This window comes from Rhinatrema bivittatum, chromosome 19, assembly GCF_901001135.1.
Source record: "Rhinatrema bivittatum chromosome 19, aRhiBiv1.1, whole genome shotgun sequence".
NCBI lineage: Eukaryota > Metazoa > Chordata > Amphibia > Gymnophiona > Rhinatrematidae > Rhinatrema > Rhinatrema bivittatum.
In genome coordinates this window covers 19,024,125-19,039,507 of record NC_042633.1, presented here as the reverse complement: position 1 = coordinate 19,039,507, position 15,383 = coordinate 19,024,125, and the positions used below count along the sequence as shown (strand labels likewise).

The 15,383-nt window shown below is 51.6% G+C and overlaps 1 protein-coding gene across 1 annotated transcript in view; it reads right to left on the bottom strand.

Annotated features, from left to right (window-relative positions):
* Window positions 1-861: 861 nt before the first annotated feature.
* LIG1 (DNA ligase 1) overlaps window positions 862-15,383 on the bottom strand; it is a 110,398-nt gene continuing 95,876 nt past the window's right edge. The window contains exons 20-26 of the mRNA XM_029585207.1: window positions 5,329-5,473; window positions 5,020-5,102; window positions 4,768-4,920; window positions 4,260-4,313; window positions 3,899-4,042; window positions 3,123-3,215; window positions 862-2,481 (exon numbers count right to left, since the gene is read on the bottom strand). Of these exons, the coding sequence (XP_029441067.1) occupies window positions 2,404-2,481; window positions 3,123-3,215; window positions 3,899-4,042; window positions 4,260-4,313; window positions 4,768-4,920; window positions 5,020-5,102; window positions 5,329-5,473 (750 nt within the window). The 3' untranslated portion in view covers window positions 862-2,403. The remainder of the gene's footprint in view (window positions 2,482-3,122; window positions 3,216-3,898; window positions 4,043-4,259; window positions 4,314-4,767; window positions 4,921-5,019; window positions 5,103-5,328; window positions 5,474-15,383) is intronic.

Here is a 15,383-nt window from a genome sequence, read left to right as displayed (position 1 = left end):
GCTCGGGAGGCCAAGAGAAGCAGCGCCGCCAAAAAAGCCTGTGTTATTTGTGGGTTTTTTTTTTGTTTTTGTCTGCTTCTGCAGCCACAGGACGGCTCTTTGTTCCTCCCTTCCGGTCGATGTATGCGACAGGCGTTGCGTTGGCCTCACCAGTGTACAACCCGCGGAAAAATGAAAGTCTCCTCGGGAGGCCCGCTGATTTTTTTTTTTTTAACAAACTGTTTTAGCCAACAAAAAATGGATTCCTGTCCAGAAAAAAAAAATTCCCAAAAAAACCCTTTTTCAATCAACCAGGACTGCAGGTTCTTCCACCTTCATCTGCTGGAGACAGAGAAATACTGAAGGGGGCTGCAGGTGGCATACTGTACTTACAGAGGTGCCCTTCAAGTTTTTCTCTATCTCCATCTGCTGGAAGGGAGGCAAAACCCAGCAGTCTGGGCTGATCCGGGTATGTACAGGGGACTTCAAATTTTTCCTTGAGGAAAAGGTTTGAAACAGAGCTCCACAAAGCGTGAGGCAATAGCACCGTGGAAAAAAGGAAACTGAAGGGGGACCCAGTGTGGCTACAGGGTTAGTGGCCTGCTCAGTGTGCCAGTCAAAGTTTCTAGACAAAAGTATTTCCTGACAGGCTCCATCTGATGATGTCACCCATCTGTGAGGACTACCATCCTACATTTCTTGGGAGAAAAACCCATGTGTCTGGACTGATCTGGGCTATAAACAGGAACATTGGATAAAGATTAAGATTTTGATAGTGTGCTCAAAAGGAAGGAATGGATTTTGGTGATGGTAGAGAGAATAAAATAACAGGTCCTTGCAGTGTTTTGAATGTGTTTAACTAGAGATATTCAGACTGTGGAATGGATATGTACCAGGTTAATTTTTTATTGTACACCATTATGCTAACATTTTTATACAGCTCAATGCAAGGGGGGCTAGGGTAGCATAGGGGAAATGGCACAACTTAAATGGCAACTGCCTTAATATGACAATCTCTCCCAAAAACAAAACAAAAAAAACATTTAAAAAGATCAAGTAATCTCAAAGCAAACCAGTTTTAAAGTACCTGAGGTAATGGGGTGAAGGGAAGAGGGTATGAGAAGAGCTTATTCAAAATCAAGCCAGCATCCATCGTGCAAAACAGAAATTTGTGCTTGCATCCAGGGTGTGCCACATAGGGCCCTTCCTGCCCAGAGACCGGGGAGAGGACCCTGCCAACAGGTTACAAGCCCTAGCAACACGGTGCATAAGCATGATCTTTGATTAAACCACTGATAAACAATCAGACTTAACACACAAATAAGGTCTGAAATAAACAGGTCCTTGATTATGGTGTAGCTGCACCAATCAGGTATCAATTCCCTTATGTGAGAGAGGGGGCTGGTTGTTTGTAAAACTGCTGCTTGCAAGGTAACAGCTATCACTTATCAATCCTCCGTAGCAGAGGATGCTTGGCATCAGTGCCCCCGCACCACTGGCTTCAAAGGGTTTTTTTTGCAGGGGACAATGTTTTTATCCTAGTTTAAAAAGCTATAGTTTTTATATATATATTTTAAGATTTAAAAGGACCCCAAAATATTTTTCAGGCCCCCTCAAATTTCTCTCTAAAGATTCTCCTTTAAAATCTGTATGTTAACTGTTGATACACTCACTTGTTGCTACAAGTCTCACATCCGGGCATTTTTCTTTTCACCTCCTTTTCCCAGGCATGCTGTTCCTGGGGGGGGGGGGGGGGGGGGGACGGACGACACACGACAAAAACTGGAGCAAATCAGGAGATGGGAAGAAAACCAAGACAGGCCAAAATTGTCAAGGTGTGGGGAGAGTCAGGCTGGCAGCGACTGCTTAGACAGGAACTCCAGAAACACAGCCGACCATCCTTTGTAAACCCTGCTTCTTCAGCCACAGGGAAGGGGGAGGGGGCCTTGTGGCAACCCCTGCTACACTGCCAAACGGAAGACAGACCTGGACTAGCACTGAACAGCAACAGAATGAAGACTCCCACACCCCCCTGCTCCCCAAAGCCAACCAAAAACTGGAAACGGAGGGGGAACAGGGAAGAAGGGGGTGCACGCAGAACGGAGCAAGGCTGTTTATGAAAAAGAATAAGGGGGGGAAGGGGGGGCGGGGCGGATACAGAAGGATATTAAGCGCTTTCTCCCCATCCCTTTTCCAACAGCAGAGTGAAGGTTGTCAGGGATGCACCTCTCTCTCTCTCAAGTAGCATTTCCTTGGTCCACGTTTTACTAACCAGTCCCTAAAGTTCTGCACCAAAGCTGGTGCAGCTGACAGCCTACATGGCAAGGGAGGCTGGCCTCTCCAAAACACACTCTCCTCCTCCCGTCCCCTCTTGCAGTCCCAGGGGATGAGGTTGGGAAGAAGGGGGGGGGAGGGGGAACGACACTAATAGAAATCCTCTGCTCCCTTCTCGGCTGACAAGGCATTCTGGATTTGCTGCTGCTTCCGGTACAGACTGGCCACCTGTGGACAGAGGAATGGAAAGCAGTGACTTGGCGGATGTCAGGAGAGCTGCTCATATGGGCCTAGCTGGAAGGAAAGGAACCGGGATGCTCTCTCTACCAGACAGCACTAGGAGGACGGGGGAGAGAGAGAGAGGGGAACATGAGCCTTTCAGCAAACACATCTGTCTTGTTCAAAAGCCTTAGCAAACCTAGAAAAACAAACACACTAAACCATCTGGAATTTGGGACTTGCAAAAAAGTACAGTTTTCATGTGAATTCCTTTCTCAGGATGGGAGTCGGGAAAGATAGGCCTTCTCCCTCGCCTTGCGGAAAAACAAACAACTTTTCAATGACCCATTTATTCCCGCAAAAGGTTTGTCATTGTCATCTTCTCTCTTCCTCTCAGCGACACTCCTCAGTTGGGGAGCATGCCCTAGGGCACCCTCTGGGGCCCTGCATCCAGTCAATAGGCATCACCCTTAACTGCTAACTCCATCCCGGTGGCTGTGAACGCTGCCGGAGCAGCACCCCTGGATGATCTAGGCATGCAAGAAGCCCCTGTTATCTTTGTGAGAAATCTGTGTCCTTTCCCCAGAGGGTAAACCCCCTCCAGGGAGTCTGAAGGGGGCCTTCTAAGACTACAAAACATGGTGGGGTACCTGAGAGCTGCTTGTTGCATCTTCTGGCTTTTTGTCGCCCCGGATTCGAAGGAAGCGTGGGAAGCGGAGAGAGATCCCCTTCGTGTCATCCACCTGATGAGAGTCAAGAAATACTAAGTGTGGTGAAGAGTCTGATGTGGATAAACAGGAAAAAAAAATGTAACACTTTGTAAGTGTCTTACTAATTCCTCTCACCGTTAAGGTTGTGAAATCAAACGTTTTGCTTTTCGGCTTCATCCTGCACCCTAGCCTTCCAGTTCAAATAAAAAAAACCAACCTCTACTAGGGGCTATAACTCCCTAAGCCTTTATTTGCAGTCCCTAGGGAAGACCTCCCAGCCATCATAAGGGAGGTCACAGACCCCTGCACTCTCTGGAGCATTGTAGCCTTAGCCAGTAGGTGTAACTGTTGCTCAATGGCTGGGATGTCCTTCCCCCCCCTCCCTTGGCTGTGATTGTTGCTCTGCAGGATCCTCAGCAACAGCCACATCCAAAGGGGCAGGAGCCAGATATCGAACTTAGGGGTCTCCCATGCCCTGCCACTGATCGACACTACATGTAGAACTCTAGTCCCTGAACTGTTGTCTCAATACATCATACCTAATGCTGAAACACCCCTTGTACGATTGGTTTGCCTCCTGTGTAGGGCCAAGGCTCTGCCTTCACGTTGTGCATCCTAGGGTCAGGCAAGAGCCTACATACCAAGGCGATGTGGCTGCCTGAAGCTCTGTGGGGAAGTTAGTGTGAAGACAATTCAGCGCGTCAGGATGGACTCACCAGTCCCTGGGCGGCCCTGTGCACAGGGGAGATAGACAGATCAGCACACTTCACCTCCCACACCTGCACGGGTTCGAACCAGTGATCGGGCTCCGCGGCGCTGTCCCAGCGGTAGTAAGGACGGGGTTTCTCGATGACTTGATCCTGCAGTGTTCAGAGGCACAGAATTAGTAGCAAAAAAAAAAAAAAACAACTTCCTGTGTGAAGAACCCCATCCCCTCCTTTCTCACGCTGGTGAGCTGAGGGGTTCCTGGAGCCTCACAGAGCCTTTGGATTAGGAAAATATGGCCGACTCCTGTATTTTCTTGCTGCCCCCACACCTAACTATGAATGCATCCATGTCACAGTGATGACCCCTTACCTTAAAAAAGTTATAGTGTTTCTCTAGGTCCTCATCTGTGAAACCAGTTCCTATCTGTGGAGGATGAGGAAAGGTGGGAGAAAGATGGAGAAAAAAATCAGTTCATAGAGTACTGCTGCTCAGAGCTGAATGCATTTCCATTGTCTTCTCATCAAGAGATGACAAAGTTTTCAGAAGCACTGAACCCATTCAGGTCTTAGCCCTTAGCACTCTGGGACGGATGCTAAAGAAGCCTTTGGATCCCAGAAAGCTTAGTGGTGGGATGGATGGATGGATGGATGGATGCAGGGGCCCCCCCCCCCAAAGGCTTGCGCTGCAAGGAAGCTGCTCTTGGCACATTAAAAAAAAAATGCATTCAAGTCAACTGTCCCATAACTAAAATGGTGCCAGCACCGCACCATGTGCCAAGCTCTTGCCCGCACACCATGGCCTGATAAAACACTTGCCTGGGTTAGCCATGCATTCCTGAGGGGGATGGCCGAAGCATGGGAAACACATGGATCCTCACCTTGCAGATGGTCTGGTACTCCTCATTCTCCTCATCGTGTGCTGCCAACAGGAAGCCACCGTAGGTGCCGGTGCGCTTCCCCTTCCCCAGGTATGCACCAATCACCACAAGGTCGAGTGTATCCCCCACACCCTCCAGGTAATCCTTCTTCAGCTAGAGAGAGGGGCAGAGGGAATCAGAGCAGAAGGGTGGAGCAGGTCACACACACACAAGAAGCAGCTTTAAAAGTCACTCAAGCCAAGCTCTGCTCACCTTCAGCCAGTTGTGCGACCTCTTGGCAATCTCATAGGTAGCATCCTGCTCCAGGGTCTTTACCATCAGCCCCTCACAGGAGTCTGGGGGAAGAGGAATAGGCAAGGTGAGATGAAGAGGAACGCTAGATCTAGGCCCAAGAGCAGCTTTCAGAGGAGCCAATACTCAAGTCAAGTTGGATGGCCACTGAAAGAGCATGAAAAACGTAACAGATAAAGAGGAAAGGCGTTTTTTTTAAATCAAAGCTGCTCTGTCACACAAAGCTTTGTGTAACTGGGCAGGAGCTAGACAGAGGCCAATTAATAGTACCTTTGATGGACTGGTCGAGGAAATCTGAGATCTCGTCCATGCTGGAGGTGTCCATAGACGTGGCAAACAGGAATTCCCCCTCTGTCTCCACAAAAGCCTCCCGCAAAAGCTGCCGCCTTCTGGTAAAGGGCTCTTTAACCAGTGACTGGGACAGATGAAGAGAGGCAACACCATGGGTTACACAGGTAGGAAGAATGAGAAGAGTAGGGTTGAGGGTGGATGGGGAAGAGGAAAGATGGGAACGTGCATGCACACCACAAAACAATTCAAGTCTAGAAGGAGCTGGCAGGATGCAGTGGACAGGAGGGGGGAATGGGGAAGAGATAATAAGATTCAATGCCCAAGAGTACCAGAGAAAGGTGAAGTTACCTGATAATTTCCTTTCCTCTAAGGAAAGCAGGCAGGCCAATCCACACCAGTGGGTCATGCACACCTACCCAGCAGATGGAGACTGAGTGAAAACGGACTCGCTGACATATAGCCCTGCCCAGACATCAGCATCTCTAGAAAAACCAAACTGTGGACAAAGGAAAATTGGTTCTTACCTGCTAATTTTCGTTCCTGTAGTACCACGGATCAGTCCAGACCGTGGGTTGAGCCTCCTGTCCAGCGATGGAGACAGACCAAAACTGTAAGGGTATCCCATATCAGGACAGAGCCTACCCCGCACCCCTTCAGTATAAAACACTTTCAAAGTAGATATAAATTCCCAAGGATCAAGCAGGTAACAAGGAAAAAGCTGATAAATTGAACAAGTGAACTGAAAATTCTGTATGAACAAAACGCTCTTGCATAAAAATTCCGTGTAGGATAGCTAGATAGGATTTGTGGAAAAACGTGACTTGGACTTCCCGGGGGGGGGGGAGGGGGGCACGAGCTCAAATCTGGTGGGGAAACTAAGGAATCGGGCTCACCTTCCTCTTGCAGCTGCATTATTTATTTAACAGTTTTTTTATACCGACATTAAAGTACACATCATATCGGTTTACATAATAACAAAAGGTGGAAATTACAAATAACGGGGGGAGGGGAGGGGGGGAATTAAGAGGAACTGGGGGTTGAGGGGACCCCAACAATTTAGAGCAGGAAGGAGGCGAGAGGAACTGTAACAAATGGTTAAATAGGGTTAAGTATACAATAAATATGGTTAAATATGGTACAGGAGTATAAATATATAAGTGATATATGAGAACAGAGAATAAAGTAGAAATATATAAGGTTAAATAAGGGGCGGGAGTACAAGATATACAGGAGGAGCATGAGTACATAGTAGGAATGATACCGGGATCTGGAGGGGTCGTTATAGCAATTATAGAAGATGCAGAGGATAGGAAGGGTACCGGGGGGGGGGGGGGGGAAATCAGAGAAGCTGAGGTGTCAGGGAAGCTGAGGTGTCAGGGATGTTAATCCGGGAAGGCTTGATGAAAGAGCCACGTTTTTAACTGTTTTCTAAATTTGAAAGGGCAGGGTTCCATGCGAAGGTTGGGCGGTAGGTCATTCCATAGTGTGGGGCCGGCAATAGAGAAGGCACAATTTCTTGTGGCAGATAGGCGGGCTTTTTTAAGGTGGGGAACTAGCAGGGTGCATTTATGAATTGTTCTGGTAGGGCGGGAGGATTGTGTGGGTTGGAGGGGTTCATTAAGCCAAGAGGAATTGTGGTTGTAAACAGCTTTGTGTACAATAGTGAGGGTTTTGAACAAGATGCGGTAGGAGATGGGGAGCCAGTATAGGCCTTTGAGGACGGGGGTAATATGATCTGATTTGCGTGTGTTGCTAATGGTCCTTGCTGTGGCATTTTGCAGAATCTGGAGAGGTCTGATGGTGGAGGAAGGATGGCCAAGATACAGGGAATTGCAGTAATCAAGCTTAGAAGTTAACGTGGCATGAATAACAGTTTTGAGGTCGTGGGTGTAAAGAAGTGGCTTGAGTTTTTTTAGGATCATGAGCTTGTAAAAACCTCCCTTAATTACAGAGGTGATGTGGTTTTTAAGGTTCAGATGTGGATCGATTAGGACCCCTAAATTCCGAACTGATGGTTGCGAGAGTAGGGACGAGGTGAGAGGGTCAGTAGGTGTGATCAGCTTAGAGGTTTGGTGGTTAAGTATGAGGAGAAGCTCTGTTTTGGCAGAGTTGAGGGCAAGTTGCATTGAGGTGAGTAAGGTGTTGATAGTGGAAAGGCATTTTTCCCAGAAACTTAGGGTGGTAGCAAGTGAGTCGCGGAAGGGAAAGGAAAATTAGTTTCTTACCTGATAATTTTCGTTCCTGTAGTACCAAGGATCAGTCCAGGACACCTGGGTTGTGACTCCGCACCAGTAGATGGAGACAGACTAAAACTTGTGGGCAGAGCCATATAAGCCCCTGTGCCAGTCACAGCCCCTCAGTCATACGTAATGTCAAAGTAGAAACCCAAAGGGCAACCATAGCTAACTAACAAAACTTGCCATTTAATCGGAAACAATTCCAACCCCTGCGGGAACCGGACTCCCCAACCGGGAGAGCGAACAAGCGGTGAGCGCAAGGAAACAACGATGAGCGGACTCTCTGTCAGCGGGCGGGATCCTGGACTGATCCTTGGTACTACAGGAACGAAAATTATCAGGTAAGAAACTAATTTTCCTTTCCCTGTACGTACCAGGATCAGTCCAGGACACCTGGGATGTACCAGAGCCAACTTACCGAGGGTGGGAAGCAGAGAGTCCTGCTCGGAGTACCCTCTCTCCAAACCCTCCGACCTCAGCGGCCTGAACATCCAGACGGTAATGTCTGACGAAGGTATGCAACGACTGCCAGGTAGCCGCCCTACAATCTCTTGGGGCGACACCTGAGAAGACTCCGCCCAGGACGCAGCGTGAGACCTTGTCGAATGAGCCCGAAGACCCACCGGCGGAGTCTTTCCCCGTACAAAGTACGCTGAGCCTATGGCCTCTTAGAGCCAACGGGCGATCGTCGTGCGAGACGCTGCAGCCCCTTTCTTGGGACCAGAAAGGAGGACAAACAGATGATCCGTTATCCGAAAAGGATTAGTGACCTCCAGATAGCGAAGGAGGGACCTCCTCACATCCAGCTTTCGTAAGTCTCTCGTCTTCGGATCCGACGACTCCCCGACCGCGAAAGCGGGAAGTTCAACGGATTGATTCAAATGAAAAGCCGAGACGACCTTCGGAAGAAAGAAGGGACCGTGCGCAAGGAAACGCCTGTGGCGGAGAGTCGCAAGGACGGCTCCCTACATGACCACGCCTGCAATTCCGAGATACGGCGTGCCGAAGAAATCGCCACCAGAAACATGGTCTTCAACGTGAGATCCTAGACAGTAGAGCGCTGCAAAAAGGCTCAAACGGTGCCGAACATAAGGCAGAAAGAACCCAATTAAGATTCCAAGCCGGACAGGAAGGACGCAAGGGAGGACGGAGATGCTTAGCCCCCTTCAGGAAAACGGGCTATATCCGGGTGAAGAGCCAGAGGGGATCCCCCCGACCTTCCCCCGCAAACAACCAAGTGCCACCACTTGGACCCGTAGGGAACTGCACGCCAAGCCTCTGGCCAGTCCCACCTGGAGGAAAGCCAGAATATCAGAGACCGCAGCGGCGGTGGGATCCAAACCTCGCTTCATACACCAATCCTCAAAAACTACCCAGACCCTGACATAAGCCAGGGAAGGAGACTGCTTCCGGGACCTCAGCAGCGTAGCAATAACCGCGTCCGAGTAAACTTTGCTCTTTAACCGATTCCTCTCAAAAAGCATGCCGCGAGACAAAAGTGATCCACATCCTCCAAACAGACGGGGCCCTGATGAAGCAGCCCCGCGAAGCCGTGGAGACGAAGGGGAGCCTCCGCTGACAACTGAATGAGGTCTGCGAACCATGGACGGCGTGGCCACTCCGGTGCCACCATGATCACGTTGGATGGGTGCAATTCTACACGCCGCAGGATCTTGCCGATCAGTGGCCACGGGGGAAACACGTACAGCAGCACATCCGTCGGCCAAGGGAGCACCAGCGCATCGACGCCCTCTGCTCCCCGCTCTCGACGCCGACTGTAAAAAACGCGGAGCCTTCGCGTTGTGCCACGTGGCCATCGGATCCAAGTGGGGAACTCCCCACGTCCTGCAGAGGAGAAGAAACGCCTCGTCCGCCAGTTCCCACTCTCCAGGATCTAGACGATGCCTGCTGAGAAATCCGCCTGCACGTTGTCGACCCCGGCAATGTGAGACGCTGCTATGCTGCTGAGATGTTGTTCCGACCAGGCCATCAAAATTCTCACCTCTTCCGCCACCAGTGGACTTCTCGTCCCTCCTTGACGACTGATGTAGGCCACGGTGGTTGCGTTGTCTGACAGTACTCGGACCGCCTGTCCCCGCACCAAGGGTATGAAGGCTTGGAGAGCCAGACAGACCGCTCTGGTCTCGAGGTGGTTGATGGACCATTGAGCTTGCGACGCTGACCAACGACCTTGCCACCGACTTCCCTAGGCAAACTGCTCCCCAGCCGGAGAGACTGGCATCCGTGGCCACCACCGTCCAGTCGGGAACGAGAAGGGATATGCCACAGGACAGATGACTTGGATCCAGCCACCAAAGAAGACTGGATCTCGCCGGACCCACAAGCGGGAGCAGTAGGTAGAAATCCTCTGAAACTGGTGTCCAACGGGACAGCAAAGAAGACTGCAATGGCCGCAGGTGAGCGAACGCCCAGGGTACCAACGCGAGCGTTGAAGCCATAGACCCCAGCACCGTCAGGTAATCGCAGACTCGTGGACGGCGAAGAGACAACAGACGCCGCACCTGAGATTGCAGTTTGCATATCCGATCTTGAGAGAGGATTACCCTGCCCCGTTTCGTGTCGAATAAGGCCCCCAGATATTCCAAGGACTGAGTGGGAGCCAAATAACTTTTGTTGTAATGGACCACCCAGCCTAGGGACTGCAAGAACTGGAGGACCCTGTCCACCGCCCATCGACACTGACTCTCTGACTTCGCCCGAATCAGCCAATCGTCTAGGTAAGGAAGAACTAGAAGACCTTCCCGTCGCAGCTGCGCCGCCACTACCACCATCACTTTCATGAATGTCCGAGGCGCCGTTGCAAGACCAAAAAGGAGCACCCGAAATTGGTAGTGCCTCCCCAGAACGCAGAACCTCAGAAACTGCTGGCACGATGGCTGAATGCCCACGTGAAGGTACGCCTCCTGTGAGATCCAGAGGAGTCAGAAATTCGCCCGGACGCACCGAAGCAATAACTGACCGAATCGTTTCCATTTCGAAGTGGGGAACTCGAAGACATCTGTTTACCCCTTTGAGGTCCAGAATTGGCCTTGAAGTGCCGTCCTTCTTGGGAACTACGAAGTAAATGGAGTAACGGCCCGAGCCGCACCGATCGGCAGGGACGGGGGATATGGCCCCCAAGCTTTCCAGCCGACGGAAGGTGTCCAACATCGCTGCCCTCTTCCTGGGGCCTTGCAGGGCGAGACCAGGAACTCGTCCGCTGGGATGCGAGCAAAATCTAACTCGTAGCCGTGTCTTATCACGTCGAGGACCCACTGGCCCGACGTCACCCTGGTCCACTCCTCGAAATATAAAGTTAACCGTGCCCCTACATTTGGAACGGCGTGCCGCAGGCGCGACGAGAGGTGGACCGGCCGGAGTTCAATGCGAGGGCTTGGACCCCGCACCCGACAGGGCCCCGCCTTGCTCCCCGTAACTTTTCCCACGAAAGGACTGCTGCCATTGAGTGTTCCGGGAAGAAGATGGTCTATACGAAGAGCCGGCGGATCTTTGAGGGCGCGATTTCCTGGGCCCCCGGAACCGGGCACTGGCCGGAAAGGAGGGCCGCGCCCTGGCCCTATCCTCGGGCAGCTAGAATGCCCTGTTCTCTCCCAGAGAAACCATCAAATCATCCAACTCCTTGAAAGGTAACGAACCCAGGTGGGCTTTGGAAGAGCCATCCGCTGCCCAGTTGCGTAGCCACAGGAGACGGCGCGCCGAAACTGCGGCTACTATGGACCTAGCAGAGGTGCGCAGCAGGTTGTGGAGGGCGTCAGCTCCATAAGCTATTGCCGCCTCCAATCTATCAGCCTGAGACGCCACCTCCGCCAACAGGCCTGCATTCGCCTGAAGGACCTGGGCCCAGCGTAAACTAGCGCGCATGGTGAAGTTAGTGCAGATTGCTGCCCGCACCCCTAGGGCGGATACCTCAAATATCTTCTTGAGCTGCACTACAAGCTTCCTGTCTTGTATATCCCGAAGGGCCGTCGCCCCCCGTGACCGGGATAGTGGGCCCTCTTCGTCACCGTGGAGACCGCTGAATCCACCTTTGGAAGTTGCAGAAGCTCCAGCGCCTCCTCCGGGAGCGGGTAGAGCTATCCATGGCCTTGCTGACTATCAACCCTAATTCCGGGGTATCCCAGTCGCACTGGATCCATATTGACCTCCTGGCGGACCACCACTGGGGAAGCCTCTATCCCCAGGTCCTGGAGGAATGGCCGGGATGAATGGCGACAGTTCCTCTCTGCGGAACAGACGGACTACCTTGGGGTCATCCCGTCCGCTGCCTGGGTACCTGCTACCGCGCCGGGCTGGGCGGAGCCATCCGCCCCCGTCTCCTCAGCCCCCCTCGGGGGTTCCTCGAGACCACCAGTATCTGCCGTGGAGGAATCTTCTGGATCTGACTCCTGAGGTACGCTCCGGGGAAGCCGTTTCCCTCGCGCTGGCTCCTGGGCGAGCATCGCGGTCTTTTTCGCCTTGCGCTTACTCGGTGGGGCCTGGTTGGAGCCCTCCCCAGAGCCCCCCCCCTCGGGAGCGCTTGCTGCGCTTGTACATAAGTACCTTGCGCAGCAAGCCCGCGAAATCCTCAGAGAAACGACCCGGATTTGGAAGAATCGGCGCCGGAATCCCCCCGGGGCTGAAGCCCCTCCTCGGCGCCCCCTCCTGCCGCGCCCCGCTGCGGGGATAACGCGGGAGGGAGAGCCGAATCGCCTGCCGCAGTCCGCGAGAATTCCTTGCCAGTGGCCAAAATGGCCGCCGCTCCCGCGCTGAGCGGGAAAATGTCCTGAGGCCTATTTATTGAGCCTACCCCTCGCGGCGGCGAACGCGCGATCCGGGCCCGAGCCCCCCGCGATGCCCTGGACGTTGGTTCACCGTCCTGGATGCAGGCCGAGCAGAGGCCCTCCTGGAAAAAACACGCGCGTGCGCACGCCGACCCACAGGCCTTGCCTGAAGAACCGCGCGGCAAGCCGGCGACCGCGGGAAGTAAAAAACTGAGGCGAGTCAAAATTAAAGAAAAAACTATTTCGGCGACCTCCCCTCTCGCCTGCGGCGCCCCCCTGTGCGAAAACGACGGAGCAGCGACGCCGAAGCAACGGAGAGCCGGCCGCAACAAAATAAAAACAGAAAACTTTTTTTTTTTTTTTTTTTTTTTTTTTTTTTTTTTTTTTAAACGCTGACGCCGCTGTCCCGGGTCCTGGAGCCCTAGTCCTGCAGGGGTGAGTGAACCGGGCTCCCCGGTGTCACCCCTGACGCTGCCACTAGGCCAGCCGGGTCCTCGACCCTGGCAGCGGCCTCAACCGGGGAGGGTAGTCCCCTCAGGACCTCTCAACCCCCCTGGGAGGCAGGGCACCCGAGACTAAGGGATTAAAAGAAAACCCCAATTTGGTATATAAAACAACTATGCCTAACAAAAAACCTAGCCCAAAAATTCAAACCTGACTAACACCAACACCAGAATCAGGTCAGGCAGGGCTGTGACTAGACCTGCACCATCTACTGGAGACAGAGTAAGACTGAGGGGCTGTGACTGGCACAGGGGCTTATATGGCTCCGCCCACAAGTTTTAGTCTGTCTCCATCTACTGGTGCGGAGTCACAACCCAGGTGTCCTGGACTGATCCTGGTACGTACAGGGAATGACGATTTGGACGTCATCTGCATAGATATAGAATTTGAGTCCAAGTTCCGTTAGAAGATGACAGAGGGGGAGGAGGTATATGTTAAATAGAGTAGAGGAAAGGGAGGAGCCCTGGGGAACACCATGTGAGAGCCTGCTTCCAAAATGGCCACCATTCCCGTGGTTTTTCGGGCTGGAACGGCCTGGCCATGCGGAGTGTAGCTCGCCCCTGGGTCGCCGTAGTCAGAGGTGCTGAGGAGGGACTCTCCCCATTCGGTAGGCACCCGGAACAGAGGCCGCCGCGGGAGAGCCGCATGGCAGGCTCTCCGCAGGCCTTACAGGCGCTGGGACGCGGCATCAGCGCGAGAGAAAAAAAAAAATCGCTGTAAAAAAAAAAACAGCTGAGCTGTGCAGGGCTGAAGCCCGTTGGTCAGCGGAGGCAGCAACTGAACTCTGCCGGAGCTGTCTACAGTACTTAAGAGGCTTAACTAAATTATAGCGCAGAGAAAAGCCGGCTATGCCTCTACTTTTTTTTTTTCCAACTCAGCAAGTGCAGGGGAAAATCTCTCCCTCACAGGCCAAAAGGCACTTTCCCCAACAGTGGACAGCTAGCCAAGGGGGGAGTGGCTGGACCACCAGTATCACCCCAAATTGTCACCGGGAACGAGGAGCCTAGGCTGAAAAAGTAGAGGGCAAGTCCCCCCCAGGCTCCCAGCAGAGGGGAGACACAGAACTGTCTCTCTGAAGAAAGGAGAAATCTTTCAAAGTCTTTCTTTTTTTTTTTTTTAAATATAACCAAGAATTAAATACTTGCTTGATCCAGACCAGAAAAAGAGAAGAAGATCCCCACAGGATAAAACTAAGGTAAGAAGAAGAAGGGGAACCGTAGGGTCAGCTGCCTGCATCTGCTGGAGACAGACAAATACTGAAGGGATGTAGGGTAGGCTCTGTCCTGATATAGGATACCTTTACAGTTTTGGTCTGTCTCCATCTGCTGGACAGGAGGCTCAGCCCACGGTCTGGACTGATCCGGGTACTGGAAGCCAATAGTGATGGGTGGGAGGGAGAAAAAGGGTGGGAAAAAAATAAATAAATGGATGAACTGCGTGGCTTGCTGGGCAGACTGGATGGGCCGTTTGGTCTTCTTCTGCCGTCATTTCTATGTTTCTATGTACAGGGAAACGGATTATACTTGTACATGGACTTGGTCAACCATTCATCTGCTTCCAGCCAACTGAGAAGCACTGAGCTCAGTAAAAAGTTATCAACTGACCTTAGGGGCTGGTTACTTCACTTACCAGTCCTTCAAGTGCTAAGCAAAAGAAATAACATGCTGCATCATCTGCAAATAAAGGACAAACCAAGTCGGCAGCCCAGGGTGGGAGGGCTGCCAGCAGTCCTGTCAAAAAGAACAATTATTCCTCACCTGCTAATTTTCGTTCCTGTAGTACCGCGGATCAGTCCAGACGGTGGGTTGTGTCCATCTGCTGGAAGGGGGACACAACCCACCTGTCTGGACTGATCCGGGTACGTACAGGGAAACCACACATGTGAAAGCCGGGTCCTCTTGAGCCATTTATGGGGGAGGATAAGGGAGGGTTAGGATATCATTTTAGTCATGGAGGCATAAGAAACAAATGCCCTCAATGACAAGAGGAGGGGTGGGGGAAAACAAGGGATAGAACAAAGGATGGAAAAAGATTTTCATGTTCCTGCGAGCAAATTTGGCAATTGTAATGCAATCTGCTGAGCTTGTTTTATACTCTATTATTGTTTAAAAAAAAGATGATTAAAAAAAAGAGAGGCGCGCTGCAATATTAACACAGGAACTCCTGCACATGTCTAGAAGATGCATAAATAGTTTTCTGGATTAGGAGCGTGGAATGGCACTCTTGAATGATGTCACCCAAATCGTGTGGCTGCTTTTGTTATGCTTGTCCACGGAGACTGATTTTTCCCTGCAACAGCACCAGATGTCACCCACTTGTGTGGCTGTTTACATTTACTTGTCCATAAACAACAGACAAAAAGCCACAAAAAACAGAGGAAAAGGTATATAAAATGGAGGAGAGGGAGGGAATTAAAAGTCTGTAAAGAACTGGGTGTTGGGTTCAGAAGGAAAAAAGAAAAAGCATTAAGGAAGCAGGGAACCTGCTAGCACCTGGCTTTCCTGCATTAACA